Below are 22850 nucleotides of genomic sequence, written 5' to 3' on the forward strand. Positions count from 1 at the left end.
GTAAGAAAAAGACACAACCGGATCAAAAAAAAAAAAAAAAAAAGGCAAAGACTCAGGTAGGCACTTCTCAGAAGACAACATACAGATGACTAATGAGCGTATGTAAAGATACTCACCACCCTTACTCACCAGTAAAGGCAAATTAAAATCACAGTAAGGTACCACTTTACACCCACCAGACTAGCTAAAACTAAAGAGCCTAATAATATCTAGTTGGGGTGAGAATGTGGAACAACCGGACCTTTCCTATGTTAACACTGGGTGTATAAAGTCATATACCCACTTTGAAAAAAGTGCTTTGATATTACCTAGTAAATGTCTATTAGACATTAGTTCCCTCTAGACCATTAAAAATACCAGGAGTATGAAATGCAATAAAATTGTTTTAAAAAAAAGGAAATAAAAAAAATATTCAGGGTGGAGACTAAGAACCTCCATTTTCCAAAAACTATTCCAGCTGGTTTTTCTGTATATTTATGTTCAAAAATCCTATACTTTTGATCATAATATTAAGAGATATTATTTTCTTTTTCCAATTAATTTTCACATTAAGCTTTAGAACTAAAAATTACTATTAGATGTCTCAAAATACTCAAAAACCTTGGTAAGAGTCATGATTAATCTTTTGAACAGAATATTTCTTAAACCATCCAGAAAAAATAGATGACATCATTATGTTCCATTCTACCACAGGGGGGAGAAACTATGAACGATAATACAAAAGCAATTTTTAAATGCTTCTTTCCTCCTCACAACCTTACAGCATATTAATCAATTGCTTTAATTTTTAATCTCAAGTAAAGAAAGGCAGTAGCATACCAGGAACAGTAGTTATTTAATAAACTGTGCAATACTGTCAAGGTTTTTTATACTATACATCCTGAATATCGTTTACTATTCATTACAAGGAAGTTTAAAGTAATATAAAATTATACATCACTGAAATGAACTAAGAATTAGAGCTTGACGAGAGGTTAAAAATACTGGTTTTCAATACAAGCTTTGTCATTCGCCAGTTATTTTTCTTCAAGGCAATCATTGGGTTTCTAAGGTTCTAACTATATCCATCAATCAAGTAAAATTAACATCATTTCAGAACAACATTAAGACTATCTGTAATCAAAAAAACACGTAAGACATTTAGCAATGACATTTAATCTTAAGTAAATGCTTTATTTTGGGTAGTCCTAGTCCAAGGACAAAAAAAGGAATTTTACCTACAAAATTTTAAAAAACAGGGTTTAACTATATTCATTTAAAACACTTATGGATTTTTTTTTGAAAGACTTTATTTATTTGAGAGAGAGAGAAAGCACAAGCAGGTGAGGGGCAGAGGAAAAGCAGGCTCCCCCGAAGAAGGGAGCCATATAAGGGACTAGAATGCTTTTTAAAAATCCTACATATAGGGGCACCTGGGTAGCTGAGTCAGTTGAGTGGTTGAGCATCTGACTCCTGATTTTGGCTCTGCATTCAGGAGGGAGTGGGCTTCAGATTCTCTCCCTCTCCCTCATTCTCTGCCCCTACTGCTGCCCTGCTCTCTCCCGCGCACCGTGCACGTGCACTGTCTCTAAAATAGACAAATATTTTCAAAAAAATAGAAACCCCCACATCTAGCAATACGTCCTAAGTAAAAATCTAGAATACCAAAGTCAAAATACCAAGGTTTTTCAAGGCCTATTTGCAGTAAAATTTTCCGGGGGGGGGGGGGGGGGGGGGGGGAGGAAGCCAATGTAAGAGAATTAGTTTGTTAAATTGTGGTTTACGCCTTTAGATACAATGCAGTCATTTAGAATTATGTTTTTAGAGAACTTTAGTGGATGTGAAATGAAAGTCATATAAAAAAAAGCAGGATAGAAGGGGCACCTGGGTGGCTCAGTTGGTTACGCGTCTGCCTTTGGCTCAGGTCATGATCTGGGGCTCCCAGGATCAAACCCTAAGAGGGTTTCCCTGCTCAGCGGAAGCCTGCTTTTCTTCTCCCTCTGCCCCGCCCCAACCCCCTGCCTGTGCTCCACTCTCTCGCACGTGTGCTCTCTCTCTCAAATAAAATCTTTTTTTTTTTTAAGATTTATTTATTTGAGAGAGTGAGGGAGCACACAGAAGGAGAAGGAGAAGCAGACTCCCCGCTGAGCAGGAAGCCCAATGTGGGAATCCATCCCAGGACCCTGGGATCATGACCTGAGCTGAAGTCAGACGCTTAACTGACTGAGCCACCCAAGTGCCCCAATAAAATCTTTTTTTTTAAAAAGCAGGATACAAAACATACATCTGAATTTAGTTTAATACAACTAAAGAAAAATATGTAATCATACATTAAGATTAAAAGATAAAACAAACACCGTAACACGTTATTGCTATGTAGTAAAACAGGGATTTTCATGTTCTCCTATATACCCTTTTCTAACTTTCTAAAGTAAAAAGGCATTATTTTTCTAATTAAAAATAACATGTAAGAACATTTCATATCAAATTTTGTTGTAAAATACGAGGTTTAAACTCAGGTAATCAATATTTCTGCATTTCTATGTTTCTCTTAATAAAAACAGCCCTTATCAAAGACTACTAAAGTCCTATTTAAAAGAGCACAGGAGTCAAGTTGTATGGTTCTCAGTCAAAAATGACACCAGAACATGACTCACCGTAATTAACTGCAATGTATATTTAAATCCACTGAATTCATAATGAAACTAAAAAATACAAATAAAAACAAAAGAAAACCCCACAGATTACACCCTTGAAGAATGCTATGGCACCAAACCATTATCTTAAAAACTGGTAAATAGGACGCATGGGTGGCTTAATCCATTAAGCCTCCGACTCTTGATTTCAGCTCAGGTTGTGATCTCAGCTGATCTCAGCGCAGTGAGATCCAGCCCCTCCCTTGCATGAGCCCATGCCCAGCTGGGAGTCTGCTTGAGTCTCTCCCTCTGCCCCCACCCCTCGCATGGGCATGCGCTTTCTCTCCCTCTAGCTCTAAAATAAATAAATTAATCTTTTTTTAAAAAAACTTAAATAAAGAGAACCGATGAAACATTTATCCTGGGTTCTATAGGAATTGTACCTCAGGGTAAACAACAGCTCAGGAGTAAAAGTTTTTTAGAGAACTCAGCTAATCAACAAAGAACCATCTTGCAATATCTAAAGAATGTAGGATGGCTACTAACATCACAAAAAGAGAATCAGGGATGATGCCTCTCCTGATAAAAGTATACATAATATACCTAATACCTAGTCTTGAAAAAGAAAATGAAATTTTATGTGCTAAATAGCAGCAACAAAATCAAAGACTCTACGTCTTTAACATTTCAATCAGACTTCAACTAAAGGTAATTAAAATTATATAATTAATAAAGCCAACTTTAAAAGACACAAATAAAAACTGAGATTACAGAAACTGTTCCCTCTTTTCAATCTTCTGTGGAATACTTATAATGCTGGTCATAAACTCACTTAATTCTAATATGGACATTATTCTGGCCAGTCTGATTATAATAAACTATAAATTAGAAAACATTAACACACTATAACAATGACTATCCTTACTATTATTATTTGGCATTATTCTGAATCTAGAAATTAAAAACTAGGAAACACAAATAGGGTAACTGTTTCAGGAAGGGTAAAAGAGTATGCTGTCAATGCTATGATTTTCTCTAGAACACCCAAAACCAGCAACCAAAAAACCCACTTTTACACTAAATAAAATCTACAGAATGTTTTTTAAAATTGGCATCCGGATTCCTGTATGGTAACCAGATATGGTGAGTGGAGGTAAACTGTTCCATTCATAATATCAACAAAAAGATTCATTATCAATTTCTCTGAAAGAGGACGGTTAAGGGGCTCAGTCGGTTAAGGATCTGACTTTGGCTCAGCTCATGGTCTCAGGGTCCTGGGACTGAGCCCTGCATGGGGCTCTGTGCTCAGGGGGGAGTCTGCTTCTCACTCTCCCTCTGCCCCACCCCTCTGCTCCTTCTCTCTCTCTCTCTCAGATAAATAAAATCTCTTAAAAAAGGAAATTTCTCTAAAAGAATGTATAGGAATTACATTTTAAAACAATAAAACTGTACTAAAATATAAAATATCTGTATGTAAGAATTTTTAAAACTATGTCTTAATACCTTAAGACTAGAGCTAATGACAAGTATTTTATTTTATTTTTTTTTAAAGATTTTATTTACTTATGTGACAGAGAGACAGCCAGAGAGAGAGGGAACACAGCAGGGAAGTGGGAGAGGAAGAAGCAGGCTCCCAGCAGAGGAGCCCGATGTGGGACTCGATCCTGCAACGCCGGGATCACACCCTGAGCCGAAGGCACTCGCTTAACGACTGCGCTACCCAGGAGCCCCCATAATGACAAGAATTTTAAAGCAAATAAAATTACCAAGACAAATGAGATACTTGAAAAAACTTCCCTCTAACCAGAAAAAACAACAATTAAAAAAAAAAAATCCAACCTCCCTCCCCACTTTACTGTCTTTTCCTTCTGGTCCTAAGATATCACCAACTGAAAAAATTAAAATAGGCAAAATGTGCAGAGAAAGCTAGAAGATCGGGGATTAAGTTACTTTGACTTTATTCCAGGACTATGCCCTTCATCATAACACACAATGTTAAAAATGCAGGTACAGCTTCTCATTACTAGGAATAGTGAGTGAACAGATAAAATGTGGGGTTTTCTCATAAACTCACCTCTCCTCCTCTTTTCACTCAATTACCCATGCATTCAAAATTCATTTCTAAATGTGAGGAAATATGTACTGGAAAATTAAATATACAGAAGGGAGACAAATGAAGTACCATCAGAATTCTGTGATTCTTTTTTTTTTTTAAACCAATATTTCATTATAGACGAGTGTCCACTGAACTGAATCTTGAAAGATTAGAAAGCCATCATCACTCTGAATAAGCAACCGAGGGTCAAGAAAATCTGAGCATTTGGGCAGGAACGGCATAGGAGACAGCTCCAGGAGAGGAATGGAGCAGAACAGCACACTTCTGTGACAAAAAGACAAAACCAAGAGAATGTTCCTTATTCTCTCACTTCACTTCCAAAGAGGTCAAGCTGAGGATCAAGAAAAGGGATGCATTATCACACACAAAAAAAACAAATAACAATAAAGGATATCAGCTCCAAGTGTCTGCTGACATGGAAGAAAGGCAAATTAGGTGTCATCCCAAGTGGAGAGTGTCTTATGTTCCCATACTCTAGATTGCTTTGTAACTCCCAACATCATAATCAACTCTGAATAGCCAGAGTATTTTATTGATTTCAACACAGCAGCCAAGCCAGCAGGAACAGCACGGTTCTGCAAGTTTGCAGAGAATTCAAAACGCTCTGGGTCTTTTGGGCAAATCACTTAATCTCTGTATTTGTAAAACCTGGGTTTCCTCACAAGGCTATGGTGATGGGTAACTGATTTATGTACAAGAAAGACCTGATTTAACTGATCTGCAGTGGAGCCCCGAGTACCAGTTTGTTTGTTTTTTATGTTTTCCAGACATTTCACTACATTTGAGAACCACTGTACCTTAGCAGACTGACTGGAGTACAAGACATGGTTTAAAATAGATTTAAATCATTAAAAATAAAATACTTACATAATCTGCTTCAATTAATATTTCTTTAGTTATGAGGCTAAATATATCTTAAGATATTTGCTTACTGCATATTTTTTTGTGAATTACTTGTTCATATCCTTAGAAGCCTATCCATCCTCTAAGGCTTCCTCTTTCACAGTCTTCCTTCATTCCCAACCAAAAGTGCTATCTCTGTCCTCTCTGTCCCTCAATAGCTTGTACCAAACTTGAGTACTTTCCATATCTTACTTCTTATACATGTATATATTATTGTATTTCTTTAGATGACTGACAGGTAAGGATGGCAGGGACCATGACTCTATACACATATAACCCTCAACTCTAACCAAAGTATTGGACGTTCTGAGGAACATTTTTTTTCGACTGACCAAATGTATGAGTATATCTTCAGAAATATACTGGCTTATGTAATTAAAAGCAGATCACAAGAACTAGTTCTATTTTTAAAAAGAAAAACCCTTCAAACGAACAATAAGTATTTTACCAAATTAAGCAAATTGGCCTTAAAACATTGAGTAGGTTTCCAAAACACACTGTAAAACAGGCCTATTACTTTTACCAAGTATAGTATTTCTGATGGAAGGCTCTAAATGGACAAGGAGATCTGAAGTATACACTTCTCTTTATCCCCATCTATACCACAGGCTAAATAATGCTCACTGGAACTTCAGCATATTATAGTTCAGAGTTATATTCTTTATGACATATTAAAACTGACATGACAATTTCTGGAGTAATACAGTCATTCACTATTAATACCTAATAATGATCCCTCTATTCTTTTCCCAGTGCTTTTCTTTGGAGTCATGGACAAGGGACATTCATCTCTTGAAATGCTTTACTGAATGTCACTCAAGAGCCAGACATGACAATAGGGAATGGAAACATTAAAGTAACGGTCCTGGAGCATCCAGCCTACAGGGAGACAAATAACTGATTATTTCAATATAATGCTCTAAATACAGACTTTAACAGTTACAGTCAACTTGTTCATATCTCTGTTCCCCCACGTTAAACAGCTTTCTCAAAAGTCCTGCTTACCTAACCAAATCCCATCTCAAGGCTCAGATGCAGTTCTTCCCCAGGTAGCCTTCCCAGGCTGTATAGCCTGGGAATTTCCTTCCTCTGGGACACAAGGCTTAAGAGGAAGCCCTGTGGTCATCAGACAAATCAGCTAATACATTACCTCACTAAGTCTCACTTCTTCAAAGGTAAAACTGGGATAACAAACGTACCTACAATTCATAGGTGAAAATAAATGAAATAATAAATGTAAAGTCATCAGCATAAGGTTGGCACACTCTGAGGCCTCAACACATGGTACGTAGTATCTATGCCATTCATTCAATAACCTATTAACCAATGCTCTCCTGTAAGATCCCTCAGTTTACTGATTTTTTAAAACTGTTGCTACTTTTCATTTTTACCCCTTGTATCTTTGTAGCTCAAGGTCTAAGTGTTGATTAGACGATCTGAATTACAGAAAGAAACCTGTAAAATCAGTAGCTTTCATATTTTGGGGGGCCACAACCCATCATTGTAAATATATAACCCAGTATATAAACATATAAAAAACTGAAAAAAAAAAAACCACACAGAACTGAAATTAAGGTCATAAACATTCACCCTTATTACTTCTAACACTAATAATTCTAGTTTAGTTCACTACCGAACAAAGAAACCTTCCTCAAAACAAAAAAACCAGGTCAAGACCTAAATAGATTTCACAACACTTTGGTCATAACCCCCAAATGAAAATTCTCTAATAAGCACTAATAAATGAACACATAGATGAAAAACTGTGAGACCATACAAACTATCTAAAAAACCCCCACAAAATGAAAAGGTTTTAAGCTATTTGTCTATTTAATTATGATTTTTTTATTTTAAATCATTCTGGAATTTGTTAAATGATAACTTTTTTCCTGCCACATACAAAATAGGGACCTCTGTTTGGTATATGTTGGCAGAAATTTGACAATATTTTATTTATTGGGATGTCTAGAAGTAACCCACCTTCCCTCGTAAGAGAAATTATCCCAACTAAACTCTTCAGGAACCTGCCCAAAGTATAAACACTCTAATGCAAAAAACTGCATTCATAAAGTTTTTTACTCTAAAATCTTCTACTTCATCCTTGGTTTAAAAAAGAAATTTGTCAGAAAACAAGATGAAGAGCACTTTAGAGCCCAAAGATCACTAACATATTTCTTTTAGAGTACCTACCATTAGGAGATTAGAAAGCATTTTTAATAATTCTTAAGCAATTTCCAATTTATTTGAACTTCAGTATTATTCTCAAACCCATTTCACAGCTGCAAATGGTGTTAGTTTTTACTTGGGGAAGGAAAAAGCCTTTACTGTATTTTGATTTTTTCTTTCTTTTTTTTTTTAAGTTTTTATTTTTCCTTTTTAAGTAATCTCTACCCCCATGGGGGGCTCGAACTCACAACCCTGAGATCAAGAATCACATGCTCTTCTGATTGAGCCAGCCAGGCGCCCCTTTACTTTACTTTTAGACTCCAAAATTTAAGGTCTATTTATTCTGAAAAAAAAAGCCAAACTAGCATAAAAAGGTCATGATCACTACCAAAACTGTATAGTTCACTTATTCAAAAATTGTATTAGTCACACTCTAAATTATTTAGTACTAAATATTTAAACGTAACAGTCATTATAGATTTATTTTTAAATGAAAGTCTCAAACTCACTGATACAACTGATATAATCTTTCTTCTCTAATTAACTTTGCTAAACCCACTCCCCCAGACTCCTACTTTGGATTATGAAACACACCATTCTCTTCTCTAACCAAAATGCGCCTTCCCTCCTTTTCTTTTACTAAATATGTAACTTTCCTTTGAATCCTGTATTAAAATAGAGCTCATCCCATATCAGTTTTCTCCATTTTGACTGGAAAAGTAGTAATTTCTTAGAATTCCATAGTGCTTTAGTTTACAAAGAACAAAAAAGTTAATTATAATATCACTGAGTACGAATGAATGTATATACACCGCTGTAGTAAATGCTGTGAGAGGAGGAAAGGAAGTAAACACGGAGGACACTGACCTCAAGAAGGCTCGCGGTAGAGGGAAGATTATATACAAAGACTACCAAAGCACGAACAAGGGATCAAGAGAGAGTGCACTAAAAGGGAAGAAATGCTGAGCATACGCCGAATATGGAAATAGCCAACCTCAAGATTCCAAATGGGAATATTTATAGTTTGTGTTGCTTTTAACATTCCAGTGGCCGTGTCAATGAATATAAAGGGTTTTCTGGTTGCTGTGCTTGCTGCTGCTTTTATTACCCTGTTCTCAGTTTGCCATTCACACTGTATGAGATTTTGATCTAATTTTCTACACAGGTTAGAAACACAGATCTGGATTTTGTATTAAAAAGGAGAAAAGGAGAGCAAGAAGACTGACTAGAAGTAAGTCTCATTTAACAGAAAAGTTAACACCCTGGTTCCAAAATGAGAAAATGGGTTAGGAAGTTGTGCCCTTATTTACTACTAAATAAACAAGCATCTCTTAAAAAAAAACAAGAAACTACCTCCATTTTACTTCAGTCGAGAGAACATGTATTTCAGAGATAATTTTATTTTATAACACTGCAGAAAGACCACTTGGGAAATTTGTTTTTAAATGATACATTCAGATTTCTGAACAAGGAATGGTACTGTGTTACTAGTTTTTTTCCCTAACCGCCCTTCTCAGGGCCTCCATTTAGGGCATTAAAACACACTGGTCAGAGAAAGAATTTTTTTCAAGTAATGCACTTAGAATTCATATTTTCTTCCCCAAGTTTCTTGATGGAGCTACCCCTTGCCTAGGTTGTCCTTTAAGAGCAAAAATGTGTGCTAAGAGAAAAGCAGCACACTGCAACTTCCCAAGAGGGCAGAAATCTTTCACTAACATATCCCATGGGCCAAAAACAGTCCCTGGCCCACACAAAGAACTCAGAAAATATTTGTTCAAAGATTCCTCCTGCCACTACTCCTTTGCATACAACTATGTATTGACTAGTAAGAACCTCAGTATCTTTGTTTTTAAAATGGAGAGAATTCAAGGAAGTCCTGGTTGCCCCAGGACGGGATTCTATCTCTCTGCAGTTAAGAGGGGAAGAAAGATGCCAAAATACACAAATGTTCATTAATAAGCAGTATAATAAATCATTGCCCATAGGGTCTGTCTGCAGTAAACCTTAGACAAAACAATGCAAATGGAAACTCAGACGTAAAACCACAAATTTTGCAAGTAAAACTTCATGAAATTGATCAAAGTGATGCTGGATTATTGTTCATTTTTCTAAGCTGGAGAATGGCATCATATTGACTTTTTTGGTTTAATTCCTTTTCCCTTGCAGATACACTGGAAGCACTTATGGATGAAATAATATGCTTCAAAAACAATGGGGGGGGTGCACGGGTGTGGAAGGAACATGACTGGCCATGAGCTGATAATTGATAGGTGATGGGTACATAGTGTTCACATTATTACTGTCTTTCCTTGCGTATGTTTGATATTTTCCACAATAAAAAAGTTTAAAGCAAAATAAATTTAAAAAGTACTCAAAAACTATTCAAATCATATATATTGACATACGAGATTCTGGCAAACACATCCAGTTAACTAGTGGGGAGAAAAAATTGACAAGATGTTTTAAAAGAATGATTGAAAGAGGTTCTTGAGGGACATCTGATGAGCTCAGTCAGCGGAAGATGTGACTCTTAATCTCAGAGTCATGAGTTCAAGCCCCATATCAGGCATGGAGCCTACTTAAAAAAGAATGAATGAATGAATGAAAGCAAGTAAGGCAAGAAAGAAAAAAGGTGTTTGAAAAATGGGAAGGGCCTCAAATTTATATATATATATGTATACACACACACACACACACACACATATATACACACACATATATAATATCTAATACTCACACATATATATGTTTGAGATTGCTATGAAAAATTAAATGTGTGCATGTGTAGGTACAGGAGGTATCTGTATTTTCTGCTCAAATCTGCTTTGAACCTAAAGCTGCTCTAAAAACTAAAGTTGCTTAATCAAAAAAAAAAAAAAAGAAGAAGAAGAAGAAGAAAGAAACGTGAAGGACAGTTTATTGCGCTGTTACACAACTTTATCAGAAAAATTCATGTCCCCAAAATAATTTAATTCATTTACTTTGTTTTTTTTCTATGGAAAATCAGCTTTCAAATCAATTCAACAAAGAAATTTTGGTTCCCGTTTTGAGGATGGTCATATAATAACAAAGGCAAACCTTTTCTACTACTTTCCCTAACTGGTTCTCACTGATCGATGTGGTAATTTGTCAAGATTTCAAGATTTTTTATAAGTAAAAAGCACTTCTATTTATTGTGTACTTCACAATTTCAACACTTAAACATTATATATCCAATACGTAGATCATGTTAATAGCTAAGATTCAGTGGTTAGCATTTTCTACTTTCTCCCCCAACAAAGACATGATACAAATTTGGGTGCTCCTGTGGTCAGATTATTACTTTCCACAAAAGGAGTTCAGTCTATTTGTTAATTCGTATCTTGACTAAACTTAAGTTTCCGGTGGTTATATAATCTAATTAAATACATTATGTGGTTTCAACTGGGATAATCCAATTCCTATCCAAGAAGGCTGTATCATGTTCTTAATAATATTTAAGCAAGGAAGTTACAGTTTAATTAGCAAATGAAATGATTTGTCAGCATAATAGAGTCATTATAATAAAACAGCACAGAATATAACATTTCATCATAACAAATAAGATATTTAAATTTGTTTCATAATACACCAAGTGCACATCCTTCACTAAAATAAAAATTCTGGTTAAAAAAAAAAACACGAAAGAAAGGGTTATGGATGGGGTAAACTTGTAGGAAATAGGCCATCCACTTGTTTTCCCTCCTACAGACCAATTTAAAGGAACAAAGCTAGAAAGGCCCTTTGGGACTAACTCAGTGATTTTTCAAACAATATGTTTCAGAGCCCTGAGCAGGCTTTATCCTGCCAGAGGAGCCCAATATTGTTAACAGATTTTGCTTTTATAGAACAGTCCACAAATAAGTTTTAAGTCTGAAAAACCAGAGTCTATACTCCTCCTCCCACTTTCCAAAAGAGGACCCTAAAGCTGAGAGAGGTTAAGCAGGACCAAGATGATGATTATGTTCACGGCAAACCCAGGTATGGATCAACTGACGTCTTCAAACTAGACCTCACCACTTCACATGAAAGGTTCAGAGGACAAGGGAGCAAAAGCAAGTTTCAAGGTTACCTTTCTTTAACTCCGTCATTCTCTACACGGGCCATATCCACCAACACTTTTCACTTTGAGTCCGGAGCTGCCTTTACTGCTATTTTCCAAAGACCATTAGGTTTGTGCCTCTCTTCTCCAAGTTATTTCCCTGCTTGTTAAAGATGTTCCCTGTGACATTACCTCACACAATGTCTCTTTAACAGGCAGTTCTAATACTTGAACTTGTCCGTACAAGAGAGCTTGTATTTTACCACAGGGCCAATTTTTAAAGTACACAGAAATAACCTTTCTTCACAGAGATGTTACACAGACCCACAGTCTCGAAATGGATTGAAACAGAATGACGGCCAAGTACCTAAGTGAGGTACAAAGTAAAAAAAAAAAGGGATGGGGAGCCTGAGTTTCCCCAAACCAGAACTCTACCCCGCCCCCCCCACAGACCTGTGATGACCAGATTCGGGGTTACACTTCTCGTCCGGGATACAGTCCCAGGGCCTCTGAATAGCATTTACACTCTGGTCTTCTTTAGGAATGTGCTTGATCTATACAACTATTTCCAGTACTTTACAAGCTGCTCAAATAATCCTTGCAGAGAGATACACACGGGCCTATTTGAGGCTCCACAGGATAAAAAACAAAATCATAAAATACCAGACCAGGAATGTTTCTCAGAAATTATTTAGTTCAAACCCCTCATTTCTTTCACAAGAATACTGAAACGCATGATTGAAGTAATCTTCCCACATCACAGAGCTCCTGGTAGAAGTTGGATTTTATTTTCATTACTACTTTCCATTCTTCTACAAAGTACTAAATATGAGCACTACTCATGTAATTGACAGCTGTCATCACATGTTTTGGCATCATTTAGATGTAAACTTGTGCAACACACAAGGCTCATTAAAAAACAACGAGCGGAACTATAAACAGGTCACCTTAACATGACTTAAGGGAAAAAAATACACCCAAGATCACAACATGTCCCACCAAGTTCAAAATGTCTCATAGTGCAATCCTGAGAATCAGTGTGCAGCATTTAACCACTGTTCCAAAATAAAATTCTGACAGCATTTCTTGCTGGTTATTTAGACATAAATGGTCTGGTGTTCAAAGGCTAGTAAGCCTTATTAACTGCAATCTTGCCCTAACCACCACGGACTCTCTCCACTGTATTTTTAGCCATTTCTAGGTAAAAGCTACTTAATAAGCCAAAAATAATCCAACTCTAGGTGCTAATTTGCCAAGCTTAGTAAAATGTGAGAAAACAATGCTTAACTCTGTGTAGATTCCAGATTCAATAATCCAAACCAGATATGCATTTACACATAGGTATACTTATATATCATGCATCTAAAAGAAGCTGTGTCCCCCAAAATAGTTATTCTCTGGTAAATCTAACAAAAGTGATTAAAATGGGGGAATTACTGGAACTGATAAATATAACTTTATTTTTACTGTGCCTCAGTAACACAAACACATAGGAGGCTCACTTGGAAAATCATTTGATGGTAATCAGTTATAAAACATTCCTCTGTTTTGACTGAAAGTGGTTCTTCTCCCGGTTGCATTTTTTCCCCCAAAGCCTTCTATGAATACCAAATACACAAACTTCTCCACACTCTAATCAAGAGGAGAGCTGTTAACCTTGACATTTTGGTCACTCTTTGAAAATGGCAAATTAAGTGTTTCAGTTTAGTTTTAATTAAAAAGGTATTACTCCCACTACAACCACCATCAAGTGGAGATGAGAAATTTGTCAGAGGCTCCCTAATAACTGGCAGATAAGAATCATCCTGTGAGGAAATGTAGAGAAGACTATTGCATTACAAAACCCTGAGTCATCACCCAGTTCACTCAGCAGATTTGGGTAAACATTGGATAAATGACTTACATCTTGTGTGTTTATCCATCCATACCCACATGCATGAACATACAATGTTACCAAATTTTGTGTACAGTTAACCAAACAAGATACAGCACAACTTTCTTAAAAAATTCTCCTGACACAGTGAAAATGCCCATCTTGCTGGTTATTTGGACATAAATGGTTTGGTGGTATATAAATAAATAAATAAAGTCTCTAACCTTTCTCCCCAGACTGAATTTTTACTAGCTTGCCCCCCTACTTTCAGTGGCACTATCGTCTGCCGGGTGTCTGTGCAAAAAAACAGTAATAGTAATAAAAGAATAACATAACAACTGAAACTGATTTAGGTCAGCTACATTCACCTGAGCGTCTCAAAAATAAACACAAGCCAGGTACTCATAATGCCCTGGACAATCTGACAGCTCTCTTCTCTGTTTTCCTTAGGGTCACACATTTCCAAAGGAAATGTCACAACTGGAGAAACACACACTTTCCCGAGGTTCTAAGACTCAACACTGTCACATTAACGTCTAGTATACAGCCCAAGAATGCGCTAAGGGCTGATAAACCAATCTTTTCAATCAAACCCACAAAGACTGAGCAGGCCCCAAAAAGCAGAACCTACGAGTTCCCTAAGGCCTCCTTCCCATTCAGAAAGTTACTAGACATGAATTGAAGGATACGAAGAGGCGGAGACCGTAGAGGAAGAGGAGGAGGAAGCACCAGGAAAGTCAAGAGTTGCTCCCCCATAGATGAATCCTCTCTGCCTCTCCTCCCCCATGAGCAAAGGTCCAAGAAGGACCCTTGGGGGACCGCTCACCTTTTTCCCTAGTGGCCCGGTGCCCTCTGGCTCCCCAGGGCCCCGCAGGTCGGAAGACAACAACCCGAACCCTTGGGGAGAAGCAGCTGGGGAGGACGTAGAGGGCTGGCGAGGACCAAGGAGGTCCCGCAGGAAAGTGGCACGGAGGGCACTTGAGTGCTTCCCAGGCACTTATCTCGATTCTCAGACTACTGCTCCGGGACCACCGGCTGGAGTCGGGGCAGAGTTGAGTCCAGAGGTCCGATGAGGACAAAGAGCCGCCTTTCCCCCCACTCTGGACGCCCTCCCACTGAGCCTTTGATTCACCACCCACCCACCCTGCAGGCCCGAACACACTTACGTGGAGAGTTTCCTGGTCCAGAAGAGGCCCCCGGGCCACAGCTCTTGGAGCTGCACGGCCCGGCCCAGGTTGCTTTTGATCTGGGCCAGCTGCAAGTCGGACTCGGCGTCCAGCCGCTCGGCATAGGGCAGCAGCTTGTTGTAGACGATCTCCTTCTGTGGGACGAAGCCCCGCGGGTCCGGGCTGGGACGCCCGCCGGGCTCCGGGGGATCCCTGCCGTCCGCCCGCTCGGCCGGCTCCATGAGCCTAGGGACACCCCCCCCACCCCCTCCCACCCTAACCCTCNCCCCCACCCCCGGGCCTCACCGGCAGAGCGCGAGGCTGCGCCACCGGAAACACGAGGCTGAATTCCAAGCTATTGTCCTTCCTCGCTTGGGGTCGCGCGCTCTCTGCGGCTGCCTGCGGGAGCCCATACTCGCCGTGCCTTCCGACAAAGCAGTGGGCCTAGTCCCCCAACCCCAGTGTGTGGAAAAACCTAGGTACTCTGTATCCATCTCACTTGTTACTTGCAGATTTGTTTGCTCAGTCTCCTTTAAGCCCTCCTCTTGGTGTTATTCTCCCGGGCCGCCCTCATTCCGAAAAAGTGAATATTCATCCAACAAATATTAATTGAACTACTGTTTTGTGTGTCACGCTCCTTTTAGGCCCTTGAGAAGAGCACGTCGTTTCTGCCTTCCAGGGTTTCAGAGGCCAACTGGAGCTTTAGTCTAGGGAATAAGCAATTACAAGACAATAATCTTAATTGGTGGATAAGTACAGAATGCCTTGGGAACACCTAAAGAGGAGTTAGTTCAAACTGGAGGGGTGTCAGGTAGTTTCCTAGAAGCGATAGGTAAGGTTGAGGTTAAAGGCGTTGAGTGCAGAGTTGGTTAGGAAAACGAGGAGAAGGTATATTTTAGCTGAGGGGACAGCTTAGAGGCTGCAAGCGTGCACTCTAGGAATTCAAAGAAGTTCAGAATGGCTGCAGATTGCTTGCAAGAGGAGCACAGGACTGAAACCTAGAAAGAAATACCAGGGAGTTTTCAGAACTTTAAACCTAAAAGCAACAAAAAACTCAAACATTTTAGACATAGGGATGGCGTGATATAATTTACGTTTTCAAAGAATCACTCTGACTTTGTGTAGAGAATAGATTAAAGCAGACTCAAATTGGAAACTGGAGGACCCCTTAAGAAGCTGTGACATACTGATGGCATGGATGTTGGTTGAAATGGTTTAAGAACTGTTGCAGTGAGAAGAATGGTCTGAGCTTGGTAGCTGATTAAGTATGAAGAGTGCAACAATGAGAAGAGACAGGATAATTACAGATTTCTGGTTTGAGAAGATGGATAGATAATAAAGTCCTTTACCGAGATAGCAGGAGCAGATTTGGAGGCAGAATGCCTATAGGATGGAAAAGTACTTTGATGTATGGATCAGGAGGATGATCTAACTCGAGATATGTATTAGCATTATAGGTAGGATTGGAGGGAATGAGATATATAGACTATGGTTAAAAGATAATGGGGCTTATTAAAACTTTTAGGAGTTCATTGCGTAAAAATCTATTATGAATTGGGCAGGGCCAAACCAGAAGTGGTTAGGAGCCCTGACAGGAGCCAGGGGAAAGACAGGTAGAGAAGGGGTGGAGACAAAGAAAGATTATTTGATCGGCCATAGCTTAAAACCCAATTGGCAGTTTGTGATTGGTTGTCCTGAGTGTTTAGATTTCATAACCTTGAGGCCTTTGCACAGATTTTGGGCAGAGACATTAGAGCCACTTCAGTCTAATGGCCTTTATGTAATTAGTTTAATGGTATAAAAAGAATGGGGCCCTTGATCAAACTCTCAGGAGTACCATATTTAAGGATGGATAGAGAAAGAGGAGAGAGACAACAAAGAAAACTCATGAGAAGTGGTCAGAGAAGTAGGAGTTCTAGAAAGGTGGGTGTTCCTAAAGACGGAGTGTTTCCGATGGAGGAAATAATCAAGGTATCAAAAGTGGTTGACCAGTCTAATGAAATGAGACCTGAGGAGAGTTTATTGGAGTTACTGATACAACAGGTAACAGTTTCAGGGGAGCTACAATGGAAGCCAGATTACAATGACAATGGGAAAATAGGAAGTAAATAACTAGAGGCAGTGAAAGTGGACCACCTTTTTAAAAAAGTTTGGGTGGGAAGAAAAAGAGAGATAAGGAGGTAGCTGGATTAAAAAGGAATTTTTGAAGATGGGATATGCTTTAAATGTTAATGAGAAGGAGCCAATGGAGAAAGGTTGAAGATATGTGGGTGAGGATGACAGAGAGTGGGAGAGAATGTGCAGTCATTGGCCTCTAGCAATAAACCAGACTGTGCTTCCTTGTCAGAGGAGAAAGGCAGGGGAGGATAGGTGCAAATGCAAAAAGGTTTGCAGATTTGGTGACTAGAGGTTGGAGGAGTTCTTTCTGATAGTTTCTTTCTTTCTTCTTTTTTTTTTCTGTAAAATAAGAGAATGAGAATGATGGGAGGAAGTGGGGCAAAGGAGATTTGAGGAGATTGGAGAAGGTTTAGAGTAGTCTCAAAATTCAGACAACTCGTTAGAGAAACAGTAAAATTACTTGTCAGTTAAGTCTGGAAGCATGAATTTACTGTCATCTCTGTGAACAACTTAGTGATTTTCCCCAATAATATTTAGCAGCCCAGGATTATATGCCATGCAGTCTGGTATGATACAGTGACAAAGGAATAAGAATGTATGTTGGTGGTAGTGATGGTAATGGTGTTAGCTACCACTGTTGAACCCTTCTCTCAGCCAGTGCTTTACCTACAATATCTCATTGAATTTTCTTTTCTAAATAGAGATCATTGGGTTGAGAACATTTAAAAGAGAGTGGTTAGTGTCAAAATTGGTTGAAGTCTAACTGAAGAGAGAAGAGGGACTGATAGAGAGGTCAAGGGACTCAGATCCTGGTGAGGTACAAGAGCAATGTGAAAGGATTGGCCTGAGCCAGGGATCTGGAAGAACAGGAATATTTGGATTTAAGATTTCAAAGAGCCCGTTCCGATGATGTCAGTTTCCCTGGAAATGGATGTCGGAACTGGGAAGGTCAAAAGAATTATTGGAACAAAAAAGATGACGTCTCTTTCTATTATTCTATGTGAGGCTTAATGGAAAACACTAGTGAAACCTCTTCAGGTGAGAAAGTTGGGAGACCGTAAGTTGCTTTGGGGGACCAAGTCTACTCATCATTGGAGATAGTAACCCAAAGCCTGGGGTTAATTTTCTCTTCTCAAGACTAATTCCCCGAGCATTTTTTTTTTAATCTTTTAGAGCTCAGGATACTCCACCAAAAGATAACAACACATTATGCTTTCAGTCAGACCCTGAGGGACACTTTGGCTTCTTATCAGACCCCTCCAGGAGGCTGACTGAAATCGTTGTTCCTGGAAAGTGCAATAGCCCTTCATGGAAAATATTCTGAAGACTGAGGTTTCTCCTCAGGCTAGAGGAACTGCTGGGGATAATTACCAATCAAATATTTATGCCTTTGGTTCACTACTTGATAATCCACTTAGTAGTGAAAAAAAAATGACAGGTTGTTAGTTTCCTGCCTTTAGAAGTATTTGAATTATATTAGAATGATTCATTCTAATAGAATCAAATGTCCGAACTCCTGCTGTGTTGCAGTTACTATTCAACAAGAATATTGGACCTGAGAAACGAGAGGTTTTTTCCCCTAGTTCCTATATGACTTTTTTAAGTAGGTGTCGTACCTAACATGGGGTTCGAGCTCACAACCCCGAGATCAGGAATCACATGATCTACTGACCAAGCCAGCCAGGCACCCTGTAGTTCCTTTATGATTTTTAAAAAGATTTTATTAATTTATTTGAGAGAGAGAGCATGCCCTTTTTAGCAGGGGAGGGGCAGAGGGAGAGGAAAGAATTTCAGTAAATTCTCAATCTCATGACCCTGAGATCATGACTGAGTTGAAACCAAGAGTCAGATGCTCAACCAATTGAGCCACCCAGACACCCCTCCTATATGACTTTTAAGTTTTGGAGTTTTCATCCAAAAGCCCTTCCATGCATCGTGGCATCAACTTCACTTCATTAGAGTATATTTGGGATTCATTTTTTTACTAAAGAGGAAATCACAGCTAAAGCATGAATTTTTCTACAATTACTGCTTTACAGTCTTTCTGTTAGGCATTTTGCCATTTTACTACGATGTAACTAGGTGTAGACTTCTTTTTATTTATCTTGTAGGGGATTTGTGTTTCTTAAATGAAAAGATTCATATCATTCATCAATCATGTAAAATTTTTGCCTATTATCTGTTCACAATTTTTCTGTTCCTCTTTTCTCTTTGTACAATTCCCACTAGACATATATTACACTTTCTCATTCTAATCTCTATATTTGTTACTTTCATTTTGCAAATCTTCATATCTTTACCTCATTCTGGATAACTTTATCAGACCTATTTCTAATTCATAGAATTCTTTGTTATTGTGCATCTGATCTGTTTAATTTGTCCATTGAGCTTCTAATTCTAATGATTATTTTTTTAATTTTAGAAGTTCTATTTCGTTCCTTTCCAAATCTGCTATTCTCTTTTCATTGACTTTTGTTCTTTATGGTTCCAGTGACTTCTTTAATGATTTTAGACATGTTCATTTAATTATTTTACACAATATTTATTTTAATTTAATTTATTTATTAGAGAGAGGATGAGTGGCAGGAGGGGCAGAGGGAGAAGGAGCCCGACACAGGGCTCTATACCAGGACCCCGGGATCACTGAGCCAAAGGCAGATGCTTAACCTACTGAGCCACCCAGGTGCCCCTAGACAATAACATTTAGACAATCCTTTCTGTTATTTTAGATTTTTAGGGGTGCTATATGTTTGTTGACTTTTGTTCATGGTGGATCATTTGCTTGTATTTTGTAATTTTTTATATTATGAGACTATCTTCATATGGTTTTTTGTCTCTCTGGAACTCCCATGTGACCCAGAGCATTTTGTTTGTTTGTTTGCTTGCCCCTGATCCACAGAAACAGCACAGGCCCAGTACCAATCAATATTTATGTTCATTTTTCAGCTAGTATAAATTTGAATTTGTATCCTATGTGAGTTACAGGCCTGGGAATTCAGCCCTGAGAGAAATCTGGGGGTTTTTTTGCAATATTTTATTTCCAACTCCCTTTGGTCTGAGGCATCAGCTTCTTTCCCTGAGTAGGTGTTAAAACCCAAGTCACTAGCTGTTTCAAGATCCAATAACACTGCCCCAAAATTGATGCAGAATTAACTCACACACTTATCACTCTGGCTCTCCTTTCCTCTTTGTTTCTGAATCTGGAGATTTTTCCTTTTCTGTGTGCGAGCTCATCTATTGTTATCACTTGTTATATTTAATGCAGAATTTGTATACGTAGGTTTCTGCATTAGCTCAGGCTGCCATGCTACTGTAACTGGAGACCCTTAAGGGATGAACTTCTAACTCTAAATTATTAGACCTCGTTTGGAGCAAAAGGGAGTAATTGTGGATGATAAGAGCTTTTTTAGAATCCTCATATCACATAGGTGGTCATTGGTGATTCCTATCCATCAAGCTATATTTATTTAAGGATTAAAAAATTATTATATTATTACTTAGAAAACGCCTATTTGATATTTAAATGCAAAGAGTTTTTCAGCACAACTGGAACTCTTTGTGTTTCTTCTTTTTGACAAGCTATGAATAATGTAGGAGGTCACAGCTTCCCTCTAATCAAATATAGTAAAGTGATGTACTTTTTAACATTGGTCGAAGAAATTAACAATAGAGGCAGTGGAGAGATAATAACTAATGCACAAAGAGGATATACACTCTTTCCACCTACCCCCCAGTTTTTATATATATATATAAATAGAACAGGCCTTGCTCATAAGCAGAGAATGGAATTGTCTGCATGAATAATTTGAATAGCCAGCAAGACACTCACACTATATCTGATGCTTGAAATGCTGCCCTTGGCAATGTTTTTTTTGTACTAAGCAGAATGTCTTTTGAAATTTTAGACTCATAAAAGGGGTAATATATCAAATCCCTAATTCTCCAGGGTGAATTATATATTCATTAATTAAATAAACATTATTGAGTGCCTCCTGAGTGCCAAGTTTGAGATCATAAGATGAATGACATTGTACTTGTCCTCAAGGAGTTCACTATCTAGTGTGTTGACAGTCAAGTAAACACATAAATTAAAATTGTAACCAAATATCAGCTGGGATCTCCCTACCTCTTAAAATGTCTAGATGAAACTAATTGAAACTGCCTTCCATAGACTGAAAAATTCAGTGCCTCACCCAGTAGTTCTGCCAGTTTTGGAGGATGGGAGGTTATGTTTTTATAGTAACTCCCAGCTCTAAACTTTTGCTTCTGGTAAATTAGTTCTGTCAAGTGATCATCTTCCCCTGAGGCTTGTTGTTCCCGTCTCAGTACTGCTTCAGTCCGAAAACGGAATCTAGCTTTTTCCCTTATTTTCCACAATTTCTATACAACAGATCACTCATAGAAGGCTCTGTGTGTGTGTGTGCGCGCACACGTGCATGCAAGAGAGCGAGAAAGAGAATAAATGTAAGCAAGTTCAAAGAGACAAAGGGATTTATATGCTAGAAATAACAAACAACTTAAAATGTAATATAAAAGTTTTTTCCTAAAAGGTGCATTTTCTATGTGATTGCTGATATTATGGAACTCACTGTCAAGTGGGCCAATCAGACATTAAACAACTCATTCTACAGGTATTTTAATTATAGTTTTGTTAAATGCTGTAATAGGATAAAGGGAACTCTGATGGTTAGAATAGGGGGACCTGGCCTAGACTAAGACGCCTAGAAAGATTTCTTTGAGGAAGTAGCAGTTGATAAATGAGGAGCTCGGGGAAAGGATGGTTCCAATGATCTGGCTAGGAAAACAGTATGAGTGGAGGACTGAGATAGAGGAAGAACTCAGCTTGTTTGAGAAGCTCAGAAAAGACCAATATGTACAGAGAGGGAGGGTAAGAGTGGCAGAGAAGGTAAGCAGTTAGGTCATGTAATACCTTGTCGGTTGGGTTAAGAATTTTAGATTTTATCCTGAAAGCTATATATGAATATAGTGCTTTGAGCTGTACCCAGATACTTGGAGGAAGCTGAAGGGGTAACATGAGGGTGTGGAAGCCATGAAGTCAAGTGGATAGATAACTGCAGGCAGAGGCAGAAGCATGTGGAAAGTATGTGGAGTTTTCGTTGGGCCTAATTAGACCAGGGAGCAACGAGTACAGTGTGGTAGGAGCACAGAAAATGTGGATAAAGGCAAGAGAGGAGACAAGAAGGTAAACTGAAACCAGATTACAAGTAGTAATGAATCTACGTATATTGATGATAATGATGGTAGTGGTGTTAGCTCATCCCCAGCCATAGAGAGTGGGCTGCTTTTCTGGACTCAGAACCTAAGTAATTCAGTTTTTAAGTTGTTGCCTTGTTTTGTTTTTTAAGTTCATCTTTTTATTTTGAGTAATTGTAGATTGACATGTATTTGCAGGAAATAATACAGAGATATCCCTTGTACCTTTTACCCAGTTTCCCGAAATTGGTATCATCTTGCAGTATTGATATCATCCTTAGTACACTATCATAATCAGGATATTTACAATGATGCAGTCAAACAAGATATAAACACTTGCACACCACAAGTGTTCCTCCTGTTGCCCTTTATACTGTCAGTCACTTCCCCGACCCCTTCCATGTCTCTAATCCCTGGAAATTACGAGTCTGATCTCTATTTCTACGATTTTGTGGTTTCAAGACTATTATATAAATGGAATCATACAGGATATAACCTGTTGGAATTTCCCCTTTTCTCTCAGATAATTCCCTAGGGAATTATCCAAGTTGTGTGTGCCATAGTTCGTTTCTTTTTGTAAGTGAATGGCATTCCGTAGTACTGATGTACTATAGTTTGT

The 22850-nt window shown here is 38.3% G+C and overlaps 1 protein-coding gene across 5 annotated transcripts in view; it reads right to left on the reverse strand.

Moving 5' to 3' along the window:
* PSME4 (proteasome activator subunit 4) overlaps positions 1-15156 on the reverse strand; it is a 104071-nt gene extending 88915 nt beyond the window's left edge. For all 5 annotated transcript variants that reach the window (XM_019793010.2, XM_034659134.1, XM_034659136.1 and 2 more), the window contains exon 1: positions 14900-15156. In XM_019793010.2, coding sequence (XP_019648569.2) covers positions 14900-15141 — 242 coding nt within the window. In that variant the 5' untranslated portion in view covers positions 15142-15156. The remainder of the gene's footprint in view (positions 1-14899) is intronic.
* Between the last annotated feature and the right edge of the window lie 7694 nt (positions 15157-22850).

Source organism: Ailuropoda melanoleuca, chromosome 4 (genome assembly GCF_002007445.2).
Source record: "Ailuropoda melanoleuca isolate Jingjing chromosome 4, ASM200744v2, whole genome shotgun sequence".
In the NCBI taxonomy this organism is placed as follows: domain Eukaryota; kingdom Metazoa; phylum Chordata; class Mammalia; order Carnivora; family Ursidae; genus Ailuropoda; species Ailuropoda melanoleuca.